The 16,069-nt window shown below is 60.7% G+C and overlaps 1 protein-coding gene across 5 annotated transcripts; it reads left to right on the top strand.

The window, feature by feature from the left end:
* Nucleotides 1-4,319: 4,319 nt before the first annotated feature.
* On the top strand, nt 4,320-16,055 carry CD276 (CD276 molecule). Of its 5 annotated transcripts, XM_063412161.1 has the most exons (9): nt 4,320-4,441; nt 5,231-5,404; nt 7,879-7,990; nt 9,998-10,348; nt 11,519-11,815; nt 12,784-12,924; nt 13,727-13,768; nt 14,225-14,260; nt 15,331-16,048. In XM_063412161.1, exons 3-9 carry the CDS (start codon nt 7,951-7,953, stop codon nt 15,351-15,353), a joined length of 930 nt encoding a protein of 309 aa, XP_063268231.1. In that variant the 5' UTR covers nt 4,320-4,441; nt 5,231-5,404; nt 7,879-7,950; the 3' UTR covers nt 15,354-16,048. The 5 variants fall into 5 exon arrangements, 4 of the variants coding, with proteins under 4 accessions (XP_063268231.1, XP_063268232.1, XP_063268230.1 ...); XM_063412162.1 differs by lacking the exon at nt 5,231-5,404 and having other exon boundaries at nt 4,331-4,441; XM_063412160.1 differs by lacking the exons at nt 4,320-4,441; nt 5,231-5,404; nt 13,727-13,768 and adding an exon at nt 7,283-7,307 and having other exon boundaries at nt 12,789-12,924; nt 15,331-16,055.
* Nucleotides 16,056-16,069: the final 14 nt, after the last annotated feature.

Genomic DNA, 16,069 nt, shown 5'->3' with positions numbered 1-16,069 from the left:
CACTTCCCAGGGCTTATTCCCAGTTCTTCCCTCGCACCAGAGCTCCCCAGTTGGAATCTGAGGAGCTGACCCAAATAAATTGTTAATATTTCAATTAATTCAGTGGGATTCGCTCATCTGCATTGTGGGAACATCCCAGACCTCTGGCACCTCTGGCTCTTGCCGTCCTGGGTCCTATCCAGATTTGGGGATGGATAAAACCCCCATGGATTCGGGGAGAGCCGTTTTCTGGAGCTGGTGTGACCCGAGGGACAGCTGGAGGCTCCGAGCCCTCACCACAGGCATCTTCTGGCCGTGGGGACATGACAGAGGGATGGAGCTGCAGGAGCAGGGCTCAGCCACACCCGGGAGCTCATCCCGTTTCCATCAGGAGGGTTCTGCCTCTGGAGCCCGCTCCAGGCTTGGGAACGGCCTTGGGAAAACGCTGAGCTGTGCCCAGAGTGGCCCCTGCCCCAGCACAGCCCTGGAATCCCCCCTGAGCGACTCCCCAGCCCCACATCCCAGCACAGCCACATCCGAGGAACCCCGGCTCTGTCCCTCCCGAGCTGGCAGGACTGGGCTTATCCAGGGCAGCCTCAGCACAGAGAGACCCAGGCTGGGCTTGTGGGGTTGTTTTCTCCTGGCCCCGGCTCCCTGCTCTGCCCCACGGCTCAAAACCTCCACAGCCCCTTCCTGCTGCCCCACATCCTCTGGGTTTGGCACTGGGGCGTTCCTGGTGCTCCTTGCAGGAGCCAGAGCTGGTTTATGGCGTTTTCCTTGTGTCCAAGGCTCCTGCAGCGGGCGGGACTGTGTGGATCCAGCTTCCAAAGGGCTCCGGAGGGAGGTCAGGATGGGACAGGGCACTTTCCCCATCCCTGGCAGTGCCCCAGGCCAGGTTGGACAGCGGGAGGTGTCCCTGCCCATGGCAGGGGTGGCACTGGATGGGCTGTAGGGCCCTTCCCAACCCAAACCAGTCTGGGATTCCCTGCCCTCGGCAGGACTGGGGATGGATGGATGGAAGGGGGGATTCACACTCCAGCCCCTGCCTTGCACTGGATCAGTGCTGGGTGCTGGATACCCGCGCTGGTCAGAAATTTGGGAATGCGCCTCCTGGGCACCACGCCCTGATTCCCACATCCCCAGGGGGAGCAGGGCAGCATTTCCACGGCAATATTGGCCAGGAGAAACAGCCCTGAGTCCCAGGGCTGGCCCTGGAGCCCTCCCGGGGAGGCTCTGGAGGTGTCCCAGCACCTCCCTCCTCCCCTGATTGAATCCTGCCTGAGCACAGAATTTACCCTGCAAATCCCCGATTCACATTTCTGAGTTTTTTTGGGTCATTGTTGTGCACATTTCTTCTCCTCACACACCTGGGCCACTGCAGGGATTGAGGAAGAAAAACAAGCCAAAAAGAATCATTTGGGATGGAAACATCCCCAAATGAAACTTCCCCAGAAGCCCTTTCATTGTTAATTACAAGCAGACCTACGAGCAGCAGATTTTAATTCTGAGCATGTTTTGGTGTTAAAAACCTGCCTTTGTTTCCAAGCTTCTTCATTTTTCCTGGGTTTTTAATTTTTTTTTCCTTTTTTTTTGGGTTTTTTGTGGGGTTGTTTGGTTGGGGGTTTTTTGTGTGGGTTTTGTTTTGTTTTTTTTGTTTTTTTGTTTGTGTGTGTGTGTGTATGTGGAGGTTTGTTTTCATTTTTTGGTGTTTCTATTAAACTCTCAGAAATCTCCAGGTGCTCAGAGCTCCCTCCGTGCCCTCAGACACCTCCAGGAGCAGAGCAGCCCTTGTGGTTCAGAACTCAAAGCTGTGACGCTGCCTTTGTCATCTGGACTGGGGGAGAAGGGACAGAGCCAGGACGGTGGGAAGCCCTGCCCGGGCAGTGCTGCCAGCTGATGTCTTTTCTGGGGGATTTGTGTCTTTTTCTTGGATTCCACCTGTGGTTTGGGGTGCTGGATGCTGGAGAGCCCTGTGAAGTTGCTGTGCCAGGCTTGTCCCACAGCGTGGGCAGCGGGTGAGGGAGGGAATTCTGCCCTGCTCAGCTGAGCCCCCACCTCAGAGTCTGCAACATCTGCAGGGCCTGGAGCTGCTGGAAAAAATCCTGAGGAGGCCATGGAGCTGCTCTGAGGGTGGAGCCCCTCTGGAGCCAGACTGGGAGAGCTGGGGGTGCTCACCTGGAGAGGAGAAGGCTCCAGGGAGAGCTCAGAGCCCCTGCCAGGGCCTGAAGGGGCTCCAGGAGAGCTGGAGAGGGACTGGGAACAAGGGATGGAGGGACAGGACACAGGGAATGGCTCCCACTGCCAGAGGCAGGGTTAGATGGGATATTGGGAAGGAATTCCGCCCTGTGAGGGAGGTGAGGCCCTGGCACAGGGTGTCCAGAGCAGCTGTGGCAGCCCCTGGATCTCTGGGAGTGCCCAAGGACAGGACTTGGAGTCACCTGGGACAGTGGAAGGTGTCCCTGCCCATGGCAGGGGCTGGGATGAGTCAATCCTGAAGGCCCCTTCCAAGAAATCCTCTGGATTTTCAGGGCACACCTGGGAATGCAGCACAGGGCTCCCCATTTCGTGCCTTTTGAAGCGGGTTGGTCTCACCCTGCTGTCACCGTGGGTGCCCCGGTCACAGCACGCAGCCTTTCAGCAGCTCCCCCACTCCAAAATCCTCCCTTGCCTGCCAGGGAAAAAAAAAAACAACCCCCTGGAATGGTTTAAATATAGCACGTCTGGGGTTATTTTAACTTGCCTTTTCATTTTCAGCTCTCAGCTTTGGGTGTTGCAGCTTTCCCCTGTAATCATGAGGGTGAGGAGCTTCCTTTGCAGCAAAGGAAAGGCCCAAACCCCCCTCGTGGGTGTTCCTGTGCCACAGCTCCCGCAGTTTTGGGGGTTCCCCCGTGTCCCAGCAGCACTCTCTGCCCAGCACGGCGTGGGGAAATCATTAACCAGGATTTTCCTGGGAAGCAGCTTGGGCTCCACCTGGCAAATTCCAGCTGCCTTTTGTCCTCCCCAGAGGCGATGGCTCAGCCTTCCTGCCTGGTTCTGTGCACCTCATCCGAAATCTGAGATTTCCAAAATCCCTGGTTCTGTGCACCTCGTCCTGAATTTGAGATTTCCAAAATCCCTGGTTCTGTGCACCTCGTCCTGAATTTGAGATTTCCAAAATCCCTGGTTCTGTGCACCTCGTCCTGAATTTGAGATTTCCAAAATCCCTGGTTCTGTGCACCCCAATCCCCCGGGGCTGCCTCCCCCAGCTCTGAGGGTTTCACCTGGCTCCATGCACCCCGTTTCCCCAGCCCTGAGCACCCCAACATTCCCTGCCTCTGTGTCCCCCAACTCTCTGGACTGCTGTGTCCTGGTCCCCGGGCTCTGTCACCCCAACATCCCCCAGGCTGCTGTACTCTGCTCCCCTGGCTCCCTGCACCCCAAATCCCTGGGTCAGGGTGTACCCCAGTGCCCTCAGTGCACCCCAATCCCCCAATGCCTTCACCCAGCCTGTACCCCAACCCTCAGGCTCCAGACACCCCCAATCCCTCTGGCCTGCTGCTCCCCAACACTCACGGCTCTGTCAACCCAAATCCCCCAACCCCAGGCTCCCCAATCCCCCAGCCCTGTGCACCCCAATCCTCCATGCTCCCCAATCCCCCAATCCCCAGTCCCCCCAGTCCCCGGCTCACTGCTCTCCAACTTCCCTGCTCAGCGCTCCCCAATCCTCCTCTCCAGTTTCCTCAATGCCTGGCTCCAGGCTCCCCGTTCCCCATTCCTAGGCTCCCCAATTCCCCAGGCTTCCCAATCCCCCAGGCACCCTAACCCCCATTCCCGGTCTCCCCATTCACCTCGCTCCCCTCTCCCAGCTCCAGCCTCCCCATTTCCCATTCTCCGGTTTCCCGATCCCCCAGGATCCCCCAGTCTCCCCAGTCCTCATTCCCAGTCTCCCAAATCCCCATTCCCAGTCTCCCCAATCCCCTCGCTCCTCTCTCCTGGCTCCCCAGTCCCCTGGCTCCCCTCTCCTGGCTCCAGGCTCCCCAGTCCCCAGGCTTCCCAATCCCCATTCCTGGTCTCCTCAGTCCTCTCCTCTCTCCCCTCCCGGCTCCCCGGTCCCCCGGCTCCCCTCTCCCGGCTCCCCAGTCTCCTCTCTCCTCTCTCCCCTCTCCCCAATCCCCTCTCTCCCCTCTCCCGGCTCCCCGCTCCCCTCTTTCTCCTCTCTCCCCTCTCTCCCCGCTCCCCTCTCCCCGCTCCCCTCTCCCGGCTCCCCGGTCTCCCTTTTCTCCCCTCTCTCCTCTCTCCCCGGTCCCCTCTGTCTCCTCTCCCGGCTCCCCGCTGCCCTCTCCCCGGTCCCCTGTCTCTCCCCGGTCCCCTCTCCCCTCTCCCGGCTCCAGGCTCCTCCCGCGCCGTTCCCGGCAGGAAGCGGCCGCAGCCAATCCCGCGGGGGCCGCCGCCCGCTGCCCGCGCTGCCTCCGCCGCCGGCCCGGTGAGTGCCGGGGCTCCGGGGGCGGCCCGGGGGTTCGGGGGGCGCGGGGGCCGGCCGGGAGCGGGGCTCCCCCGCAGCTGCTCCGCGCCCGGGGCCGCCCCGCTGCCGCCGCCCCTCCCGCGGGCCGCGGCCGGGCGCCGGGCGGGGTTCCGGGACGGACGGAGGGAGAAAGGGAGGCAGGGAGGAATGAATGGGGCTCCCCCGGGCCGGGGCCGGCGGGGCCGGGGGGCTCGGGGAGCCCCGCGGGGCTGGGGGGGCTGCGGAGGTCCCCCCGGCCCGGTGCGGGGCAGTCCCGGGGGGCAGGCGGGGCCCCGCGGCGGGGGTGGGTGCAGGGACGGTGGCACCCCGGGATGCCTGGGAATGCCATTGGAGCCGCCCTCTCGGGTATCCGGGAGTGAACGCGCCCCGCGCGGGGCACACGGTCCCGAGGGGAAGTGCTGGTTCCCCTTTCCCCCGCGCCGAGACCCGGGATAGCCCAGCCACCCTTCCTCCCAGCACTGCTGCATCCTGAATCCCAATCCCTTCTTCCCGGCAAGGATCAGCCCGAATCCTTGTTCCTTCCTTCTGTCAAGTATTGCACCCCAAATCCTCATCCCTTCCTCCTTCCCAATCTTGTACCCCAAATCCTCCTCCCTTCCTCCTTCCCAGTATTTTACCCCAAATCCTCGTCCCTTCCTCCTGCCAGGTGTCACCCTGAACCCTCGTCCCTTCCTGACCCCAGACACCCCACCCCGCATCCCCAATGGGATTTGGGGGCTGTGTCCCACCTTGCACTCCCCATCCCCGCAGAGTCCCGAGTGAGGCACTGCTGCTGCATGCCCAGAAGTTGAGCTGGAACTAAAAATAATCCTGGAGCAGAGCCGGGCTCTTGGCTCGAGCAGAGGGGCAGAGGAGGGCCTGACCCAGGCACCCCAAAAACCGGGATCGAGCTGGACTGGGAGGCCAGGACTGCTCCCTGGATCCGTAGGTGTTTCCTTGACGCCTCAGGGTGATGATTTGGGGATTATAAAAATAGGGAAGGGGTGACGTATGATTCCCAAGGGATTTAATTATTGCTTGGGTTTCCGGAGGGTTCAGCCATCCCTGGCACGTGGGCATCCCCCTTCCAAAGGAAGTTTTTGTGGGATTCCTGATATCCCAACCTGAGCTCAGGTCTTTTGTTCTTGGGGACTTGGGAAACTGAGTCACAGCACGGTGACACTGTGGACTGCAGTGGGAGGGTTGGGGACACGGGTGTCCCTTTGCTGTGACACCAGAGCTGGCCTGGCAGGAGCTGTAGGTCACCGAACCTGGACGAGAGGGATTGTTTCACATCCCCAGGAACAGGGCAGGATTCCGAGGGGGATGAGCCGGGGTTTCCCTCTCACGGGAAGTGATGCCCTGTCCCCCTTTCTCTCCTTCCCGGCTGCCTGGGGTGCGTCCAGCTGGGAAAAGTTAGGGATAGGGCTTGGGAAAAAAACGGGATAGGTTTACTTTGCCTCATGCTTGGGAGAGAAGGAGAAGGGAAACTCTCTTGTGGCTCTTGCGGTAGAAACGGGCCTCAGTTCCCCCCATTCCCTGTGCCCCACTTTTCCCCTTGTGCCTTAGTTTTCCCCCTCGTGCCTCAGTTTCCCCCATGCCCTGTGCCTCAGTTTCCCCCATTCCCTGTGCCTCAGTTTCCCTCATTCCCTGTGCCTCAGTTTTCCCCATTCCCCACTTTTCCCCTTGTGCTTCAGTTTCCCCCCATTCCTGGTGGTGCCTCAGTTTCCCCTCGTGTCCCGGTTTCCCCCCATTCCCTGTACCCGTTTCCCCTGTGTGCCTCAGTTTCCCCGTGGCCGCTGGCGCTGCCGCTTTCCCGGTTGAAGCGGATTTAGGAGATGAGACCGAGGCTGTTCCCACTGCACCCCGGGGACGCCGTGCCGTGACCCCGCGGATGTGACAGTGACAGTGCCAGGGACCCCGGGTGGGACAGCGGGACCGGGGACAGAGAGGGGACAGAGAGGACACAGCGGGACCCTGGGACAGGGAGGGGACACAGCAGGACCCTGGGATGGGATGGGGATGGGATGGGACAGGGAGGGGACAGGCATGGGACACAGCGGGACCCTGTGACAGGGAGGGGACACAGCGGGACCCTGGGATGCGCTGGAACAAGGAGGGAACAGGACACAGGGGGACTCTGGGATGTGCTGGGACAAGGAGGGGACAGGCATGGGACACAGCGGGTCCCTGTGACAGGGAGGGGGTAGGGAGGGAACAGGACACAGCGGGACCCTGGGATGTGCTATGACAGGGAGGGGACAGGGAAGGGACACAGCGGGACCCTGGGATGTGCTGTGACACGGAGGGGACAGGGAGGGGCCAGGCAGTGGCGCCGCTGTCCGGAGCTCATTCCTCACGCGGGATCCTCGGGAATGCAGCGGCGCCGGGCGCTGTGCCCTCACCTTCCCCACATCCAGCTCCGGCTGAATTCCCGCTTTTCCGGGCCGCTCCCGTCCCGGAGATTTTCCTGCCGCGGGCAGGGACGAGCCCCGCTCCGGGAGCCGGGAATCCCCAACCCCTCTCGCTCCGAGCTCCTCCTGGAGCTGGTTTGGAGCTGAATTCCGGCCCCGGGAGCGGCTGCCTCCTCTCGGAGCGCGGGCAGGGAACGGCCCGGCGCTGAGGGAAGAGCTGGGAAAGGAGGGACAGAAGGGGAGGAGGAGAAGCGAGGAGGGAAGAGGCTCACGTGGCTCCCCCGGGGCACGGCCGCGCCTCCGGAGCTGCCGCCGGCTCCTCGGTGCCGGGAATGGGGGGATCCCCGGGTGCCGGGAGCCCTTGGCCCGCGCCGGGCTGGAGTGAATCCCTTCCCATGGTTATAGAGGGGGTGGGTGCGCCCCGGGAATGGCCGGTGAGGGATCCCTGGGAATGGCCAATGAGGGGTCCCTGGGAATGGCCGGTGAGGGATCCCTGGGAATGACTGATGAGGGATCCCTGGGAATGGCCGGTGAGGGATCCCTGGGAATGACTGATGAGGGATCCCTGGGAATGGCCGGTGAGGGATCCCTGGGAATGACTGATGAGGGATCCCTGGGAATGGCCGGTGAGGGATCCCTGGGAATGACTGATGAGGGATCCCTGGGAATGGCCGGTGAGGGATCCCTGGGAATGGCCAGTGAGGGATCTCCGGGAATGGCCGGTGAGGGATCCCTGGGAATGGCCAGTGAGGGATCTCCGGGAATGGCCGGTGAAGGATTCCTGGGAATGGCCGGTGAGGGATCTCCGGGAATGGCCGGTGAGGGATTGCTGGGAATGGCTGGTGAGGGATCCCTGGGAATGGCCAATGAGGGATCCCCGGGAATGGCCGGTGAGGGATCGCTGGGAATGGCTGGTGAGGGATCCCCGGGCCTGGTTCCCTCCCTTCCCTTGCTGTGTCCCTCCTTCCCAGCCCCATCCCGGCGTTTCCTTGTGCTTTCCCTCAGGAGCCTGCCCGCCAGGATTCCCGGGGCCGTGCCCACTCCTGCTTCCTCATCCCGACTCTCCTGGTGCCGAGGATGCTCTTCCCAGTGCTGATCCTGTCGCTGGGGCTGGCAGGTGAGTGGGGCTGGGGGACTGGGATGTCCCCAGTGTCACCTGCGTCCCCACAGAGCAGTGCCCCAGGGTGGCAGCTCCGTGTTCCGTGGGGTGACAGCCTTGGGTGGCCCCTCCTGGCAGGGGACTCCTCCTTCCCGAGTGGCAGAGCCATGGGAGGAGTCAATCCTGAGGGATTCCGCTTCCCAGGAGAGCTGCTGGCAGTGCCCGCTGCGGATCCGGCCCGGCTGGCTCCTGGTGTTTATCCGGCCGGAGCCGAGGTGCCGGGATGTGCCCGAGCCAGCCCGGCTGCCCCGTACCCGCTCCCTGCCCCTCTGCTGCCCTGGCAGGGCTCCTTCCTGCCCTCCTCATCCTCCCAGCATGGGATCTTCCCGGGAATTCCCTGTCCCGCTCCTGCCCTCAGCCCCATGTTGGACGTGCTTGCCATGGAGTGGGGCTGGGATCGTTCCATGGCACTGGCATGGGGCTGGGATTGTGCCATGGCACTGGGATGGGGCTGGAATCCTTCCATGGCACTGGGATGGGGCTGGAATCATTCCATGGCACTGAATAAGTTGGAATTTTGCCATGGCACTGGGATGTACTGGAATCATTCCACGGCACTGGGATGTGGTTGGAATCATTCCATGGCACTGGGATGGGGTTGGAGTCATTCCATGGCACTGGATGAGTTGGAATTGTGCCATGGCACTGGGATGTGCTGGAATCGCTCCATGACACTGGGATGCACTGGAATCGCTCCATGGTGCTGGGATGCACTGGAATCGCTCCATGGCACTGGGATGGGCTGGAATCACTCATTCCATTGTACTGGGATGAACTGGAATCGTCCATGGCACTAAGATGCGCTGGAATCATTCCATGGCACTGGGATGTGCTGGAATCGCTCCATGGCACTGGGATGAGCTGGAATCACTCATTCCATGGTGCTGGGATGTGCTGAAATCATTCCATGGCACTGAGATGGGCTAGAATCATTCCTTCCATTGTACTGGGATGAACTGGAATCGTCCATGGCACTGGGATGCGCTGGAATCATTCCATGGCACTGGGATGCGCTGGAATCGCTGCACGGCGCTGGGATGAGCTGGAATCCCTCCACGGCACTGGGATGAGCTGGAATCCCTCCACGGCGCTGGGATGGCTGGGATGGAGCTGTGCCGCTCCGTTTGGCACCGCGCTGGAGCTCTGGTGCCACCTAGCGCCTGCCAGCCTGCCCGGGCTGGCTCCTGGGGACCGTCCCCACCGCGGCCACCCGCCGTCCTGTGCCCGTGGGGACAAGCCAGGCTCCGGGTCCCCGTGCAGGTTTGGGTGCCCATGGCTGCTCCTGGCAGCTGAAGGTGTCCCTGGTTTGGTGCTGGATGTGGAATTATTATTCCACTTCCATCAGGGCGCCATGACTGGGGACAGTCCTGAGGTGTCACCTGCCCGTGTCCCTCCCATGGGCATTGCTTGAATGTAATCCACGTTTGGATGCTCCTGGCAGCTCCTGGAAGCTGAGGGTGCCCCGCTTTGGTGCTGGATGTGGGATTGTCCCCCTTCCAGCAGGGTGGCGTGGCTGGGGACAGTCCTGAGGTGTCACCTGCCCGCGTGTCCTTCCCATGTGTCCCTTCCATGGGCACTCCTTGATTTTCTTGGACGTTGTTCAGGTTTGGGTGCTCCTGGCAGCTGAAGGTGCTCCCAGTTTGGTGCTGGACGTGGGATTATTCCACTTCCAGCAGGGTGGTGTGGCTGGGGACAGTCCTGAGGTGCCACCTGTGTGCCCAAGTGTCCACCTGTCCCTCCCATGTGCATTGCTTGGATGCAATCCATGTTTGGGTGCTCCTGGTAGCTCCTGGCAGCTGAGGGTGCCCCAGTTTGGTGCTGGATGTGGCTGGGGACAGTCCTGAGGTGCCACCTGCCCGTGTGTCCCCGCCATGGGCACCCTCGATTTTCTTGGACGCTATCCAGGTGGCAAATCCGAGAGGCGCTCCCGGAGGTGCCCCAGCGTGTCCTCGTGCCCTCCCGCAGGTGCCATGGAGATCCAGGTGCCCGAGGAGCCCGTGGTGGCCCTGTTCGGCCACGACGCCACCCTGCTCTGCTCCTTCTCGCCCGAGGCCAACTTCAGCGTGGCGGAGCTGAGCCTCATCTGGCAGCTGACGGACACCAAGCGCCTGGTGCACGGCTTCTCCGGCGGCCGCGACCTGCTGCAGGACCAGGGCCGCGGCTACGCCAACCGCACCGCGCTCTTCTACGACCAGCTGGAGCAGGGAAACGTGTCCCTGCTGCTGCGGAGCGTGCGGATCGCCGACGAGGGCAGCTTCACCTGCTTCGTGCGCGTCCGCGACTACAACAGCGCCGCGGTCACGCTGCAGGTGGCAGGTGAGGAGGAGGAGGAGGAGGAGAGGAGGGGGAGAAGGAGGGGGAGGAAGAGGATGAGGAGGAGAGGGGGAGGAGGAGGAAGAGAAAGGAGGAGGACGAGGAGGAAGACGAGGAGAAGGAGGGAGGAGGAGGAGGAGGAAGGAGGAGGAAGGAGGAGGAGGAGGAGGAGGAGGAGAGGAGGAGGAGGAGATGAAGGAGGAGGGGGAGAAGGAGGGGGAGGAAGAGGATGAGGAGGAGAGGGGGAGGAGGAGGAAGAGAAAGGAGGAGGACGAGGAGGAAGACGAGGAGAAGGAGGGAGGAGGAGGAGGAGGAAGGAGGAGGATGAGGACGAGGAGGAGGAGGAAGGAGGAGGAGGAAGGAGGAGGAGGAGGAGGAGGAGGAGGAGAGGAGGAGGAGGAGAAGAAGGAGAAGGAGAAGGAGAAGGAGAAGGAGAAGGAGAAGGAGAAGGAGAAGGAGAAGGAGAAGGAGAAGGAGAAGGAGAAGGAGAAGGAGAAGGAGAAGGAGAAGGAGAAGGAGAAGGAGAAGGAGAAGGAGGACAAGGAGGGGTTCCTGGCTTTGGCAGCCTGGCTTGGGGACCAATGGCCACGCTTCCCCAAAATAATTTTTCCTGCTGCCATGGAGAGGGTCCCAGCTGAGGGGCCGCCTCGGCCGGTGTTGGAATTCCTGCCTCTTTCCTGCTCCAAGGTCAGGATAAAGATACACGGGAAATGCAGATGTTGAGTTGGGTCTTGGAATGTTTCTTGTTTCTGATCTAAGTTACAGTTTCACGAGGTGTGAGCCCTGTCTAAGAAGGCAAGGAAACGGCCACTTCTGACTTGTTTCAAGGACTTCTAAACAACCAGCAAAACCAATTAAAACCTGACACCTAAGTTATTTTTATTTAGAACCCAATTAAAGATCACTCAATGTCCACAATGCGGGCTTTCACTGACCAACCGGAAAAGATCACCCAAACCCAAGGAGAAGCAGGAAGAAGAGAGTGAAGAAGAAGAAGGACAAACACCCCAAATCCTCCATCTTAACTCATATTTATTACTGTAGACTAAAACCCCAAATCCTAAATTTCCAGGACTCCAGCAGTGACCCTCGGCTGAGGATGGATTTATCAGCTGGGAGAGCCCATCCCGGGGCTGGCCCAGCTCCCCATCCTCACCCCCTTTGTCCCCACAGCTCCCTACTCCAAGCCCAGCGTGCACCTGGAGCCCAGCAAGGACCTGAAGCCGGGCGACGTGGCCGTGGTGACGTGCCACGCGTCCCGCGGCTACCCCGAGGCCAGCGTGCTGTGGCAGGACGGCCGCGGCGCCAACCTGACGGCCAACGTCACCACGTCGCAGGTGGCCAACGAGGAGGGGCTGTTCGAGGTGCGCAGCGTCCTGCGCGTGCTGGTGGAGCCCAGCGTCACCTACTCGTGCCTGGTGCTGAACGCGGTGCTGCGGCAGCAGGGACACGCCTCGGTCACCATCACGGGTGAGCGGCGGGGCCGGGGTGACAGCGGGGACAGTGGAGGGAGGGAGGGAGGGATGGATGGAAGGAGGGATGGATGGAGGGATGGATGGATGGATGGATGATGGATGGAGGGATGGAGGGATTGATGGATGGATGGATGGATGGATGGATGGATGGATGGATGGATGGATGGATGGATGATGGATGGATGGATAGAGGGATGGATGGAGGGATGGATTGATGGGTCCATGGAGGGATGGAGGGATCCAAGGATTGGTAGATTGATGGACCCAACTCCTCCCCTTGGATTTCCACATTTTTTTCCCCACCTCAAAACTTCCAGGGAAAGTGGCATGCCTCCCTCCCTGCTGTCGCACCACCCCACTGGCCTCACCAAGAAGAAAGGTGGAGAAAGGCTGCTTAAAAAATCTTTGAATGGCAGGACAGGGATTGGCTTCCCACTGCCTGAGGGCAGGGATGGATGGGATATTGGGAAGGAATTCCTGGCTGGGAGGGTGGTGAGGGGCTGGAATTCCCAGAGCAGCTGTGACTGCCCCTGGATCCCTGAAAGTGTCCCAGGGCAGGCTGGATGGGGCTTGGAGTGACCTGAGACAACGAGAGCTGTCCCTGCCCATGGCAGGGGTGGCACCAAGTGACATTTAGGTCCTCCATGGTGACATTCTCTTGGCATGGCAGTTCCTGAGGTCGTGATCCATCCTGGATGTGGGATCATCCTGGGTGTTGGGATCATCCTGGATGTGGGATCGCCTTGGCTGTTGATCACCCTGGATGTGGGGTTTTCCTGCTTGTGGGATCGGTCACCCTGGATGTGGGGTCACCCTGGATATTGAACCATCCTGGATGAGGGGTCACACCAAATGTTGAACTGTCCTGGATGTGGGGTCACCCTAGATGTGGGGTCACCCCGGATGTGGGGTCCCCCTGGGTGCGGGCGCTGATCCAGGCGCTTTTCCGTCCCTCCCCGCAAGGCCAGCCCCTGGCATTCCCGGCGGTGGCCCTGTGGGTGACAGTGGCCCTGGCCGTGTGCGTGGTGGTGCTGCTCGGCGTCCTGGCCTTCGTGTGCCACCAGAAGATCCGGGAGAGCTGCCGGGAGGATGAGGAGCGCGCAGGTAAATCCGGGAAAGGCTGGGAAGGGGTGGAGGGGGTGGCACTGGTGGCACTGGTGGCACCTGCTGAGGGACACTGGGGAGTGACACCGCCATGCCTGTCCCAGAGAGCCACGTTGGCCATGGGGAGTGCTTCCCACCTGGCTCTTCCCAGAGTGTGTCCCCCTTTTCCTGCTCCCAATTCCCGCAGCCAGGACACCTCCAGCACCTCTGGAGGCAGCTCCGGGCTCCTTTCCCACGTCCCTCTCCCATTGGGGCCGTACCTCACATTTTTACGGGGTCGTGTTGGCACCAGAGGGGGATTTGTTCCCTAAAAAGCTCCAAGAGAGGGTGCAGGAGCGGCTCTGCCACCCTCGGGAATGACCTTTTTTCCATGGATTTTGCTCCCAGTTTCCCACTGCTGGCTGCACACCCTCGGGAATGACCCTTTTTCCATGGATTTTGCTCAGCCAGGGGCTGGACAGGGCTGCCAGCCTGGCGAGCAGGGACAGGAATTTTTCCCACCGGGAATGGCAGCAGGGGGTGGGAAATTGCCGGGATCTTGGTGGGTGCTGGAGGGAGGGAAGGGCTGAGGGGGTATCCCAAGGTTTGGGGGATGCAGGGATCCCTCTCCAGGTGATTGCTGTGCTAAAAACACGGATGTCCCAGTGGCTTTTCCCACCGGGATTTTCGGGAATGTGCCACCCTGGCTGGGGCACACCCACTTGGAAAGTCAAGGATTACAGGGATGCTCCAAGGGACACACACAGAATCCCGGGAATGGGGTTTTGGGGGGGTTTCCCACCTCTGGATCATTGTTTTCCAGGGCCAGAGGAGCGGGATGAGGAGGGGGAGGAGCCCAAGACAGGTGGGTGCCCGATCCTGGTTTGGGGTGGCACTCCGGGTGCTCGGTATTCCCGATTTTTCCAACCCTCCTGACCTTGCAGGTCCTGGATAAACCTCCCCATTCCTTAATAAACCTCACCATTCCTTAATAAAACCTCCCCATTCCCAAATAAAATCTCCCAATTCCTGATTAAAACCTCCTAATTCCTTAATAAAAAGACAGAATCCCACAAGGAAACCTCCCAATTCCTGAATTTCCCAGCATCCAGCAGGTCCGTGATGTTCCTAGCAATTCCCTTGATCCACTGGCACAGGAACAAACCCCTGGAATTCTGCAGGGAAACTGGAAATGGGTGTCGCTCTTGGGGGTTATTCCCCAAAAAATGGCCCCTTGGAGCCATTTCCTTTGGGAAGGGGATGGGATTGGCCCTCGGGAAGGGGATGGGATTGACCGTGGGATGTTTTTCCCTTTTCCCAGCTCTGCAGCTGCTGGAAACCACGGAGAGCAGAGAGGGTGAGTGGATGTTTCTGGCAAATCGGGGATAATTCCTGCATCCCTCGCAATGTTTTCTCCCTAAAATCCACATGGGAAACATTTGTCAGGTTTCAGGGGGGTTTTGCCCTCCCTGTTTTCCTTTTCCCCCATCAGATTTTCCCAGATTATGGTTTCCCATCAGTTTTTCCCAGGTTATGGTTTCCCATCAGCTTTTCCCAGATTATGGTTTCCCAGCTCCTGTTTCCAGTCCGGTTTGGGCTGTGCTGGTTTCTCCCAGCATCCAGCGGCTCCTGCATCCCTCGTTCTCCTTTTCCTGGCCACTCTGGGATCGGGAAAAGCCTCCCGACACCAAACCCTGGAAGGAATTTGGGGTTTTTTGGGGGTTTCCATGAATTTTCTGGGATCACGGGAGTTGCTGGGGCTGGTTCTGACATTCCTGGGAGCCCACGGAACTCCCAGCGGCATCCTGGTGCTGAATTCCAGATGGAATTCCACGGGAATTGGTGCCTCAGCTCCTTGGTGCCTTTCCCTGTTCTCCCAGCCCCCTGCCCATCTCAGCCTGGAAAAGGGTCCAGAGTTTTCCAAGCCTGGAAAAGCCTTTGCTCAATCCCGGCTCCTTCACATCCCCAAATCCCGATTTTTCTGCTTATTCCCTCCTCACCATTGGATCGGAGCTTGGTGAATCCCTGCTGATTTTAGTGTCGGGGTTGCCCCTTCCCGGTTTTACTGTTGGGAATTAACCCTTCCCAATTATTTCATATCCTTGGGAATTATCCCTCATTCCCTCATTTCCCAACCCCGTGGCTTCCCATTCCCGGTGCAGATCCCACCTTTCCAGCAGAAACGAGGCTGGAACAACAACATCTCCCAGAATTTCCGACTGGGAGTGGGGATGAAGGGATAAAACCACGCCTGGGTGCGATTCCCAGGGTCGGGAGCAGCCTGGGGAGGGGAGAGCCCGTTTTTCCCGAGAGCTGCTGCAACCCCAAGAGTTCATTAATTCGTTAATGGAGCTATTTATTAATCCCAGCCCCGGGGCTCTCTTTTCCCAGTGCTCCATGTCTTTCCCCTCGATTCCCTTCCCCCAGGTCGGGAGCAGGAGATCGATTGACGGCAGCGGGGCCCCCCCGGAGCCCCGGCCCCGCCCGGATGGCCCCGAACCGGGACCACCCCGGGGCGCCCCGGCAGGGAGGACCCGGAGCTGCTGCCCCTCCTCATCCCATTCCCGTTCCCCGCCTCCCCTCCAGGCCTTTCCCGAGGGAACGTGGGGTGAGGATCTGTCCCTGTGTCTCCATGTCCACCCTGGGGTGGGCATTCCCCGTTCCCTGCTCCGGGTCCTGCCCCGGGCGCCTTTCCCACCCTTCCCGAGCCTGGAGCCTCGGGAATGCCGGCTGGGAGCGGGGCCGGGCCACACGGGGACGCTCCCGTTCCCATGCACGACACCGCGTGTCCCTCCGGGCTCCTTCTAGCCTTAAACACCAGATCCTGGCTGGATTTGTCCCACCGGGAGCGACCCCGGGCCGCGTTCGGGAAGGGCGAACAAGGGGCCACCCGCTGGCCGGGTGAGGCCCTGCTGTGGGGACAGCTCTGGGGACATCCCCAGCCTGTTATTCCTGTGGGACTGGGGGCTCTGTCCGGGGACACGGGGACACCCCAAGTGCTGCTGGAGTGTCCCGATCCCGCTCCGGAGCGGGGAGAGTCCCCGAGGGCTCCTTGGGTCGAGCCCTTCTTCAACGTCCGGGATCTGGAGGGTTTCTTGTGCCTTGACAAATAAATTTGGGACTGTGTCAGTCGATCCTTCCTGGCTCCGTGTGCGCTCCGGGGTTT

The sequence above is a fragment of the Prinia subflava genome, chromosome 15, assembly GCF_021018805.1.
Source record: "Prinia subflava isolate CZ2003 ecotype Zambia chromosome 15, Cam_Psub_1.2, whole genome shotgun sequence".
Classification (NCBI taxonomy): Eukaryota; Metazoa; Chordata; class Aves; order Passeriformes; family Cisticolidae; genus Prinia; species Prinia subflava.
This window is presented reverse-complemented; position numbering and strand designations above follow the sequence as displayed.

Bases quoted from the DNA above. Each gene is read 5' to 3' on its own strand.
- CD276 (XM_063412161.1), top strand. From the start codon at position 7,951: ATGCTCTTCCCAGTGCTGATCCTGTCGCTGGGGCTGGCAG. The intron at 11,816-12,783 runs GTGAGCGGCGGG...CCTCCCCGCAAG, and splicing joins CGCCTCGGTCACCATCACGG to GCCAGCCCCTGGCATTCCCG. The intron at 12,925-13,726 runs GTAAATCCGGGA...ATTGTTTTCCAG, and splicing joins GGAGGATGAGGAGCGCGCAG to GGCCAGAGGAGCGGGATGAG.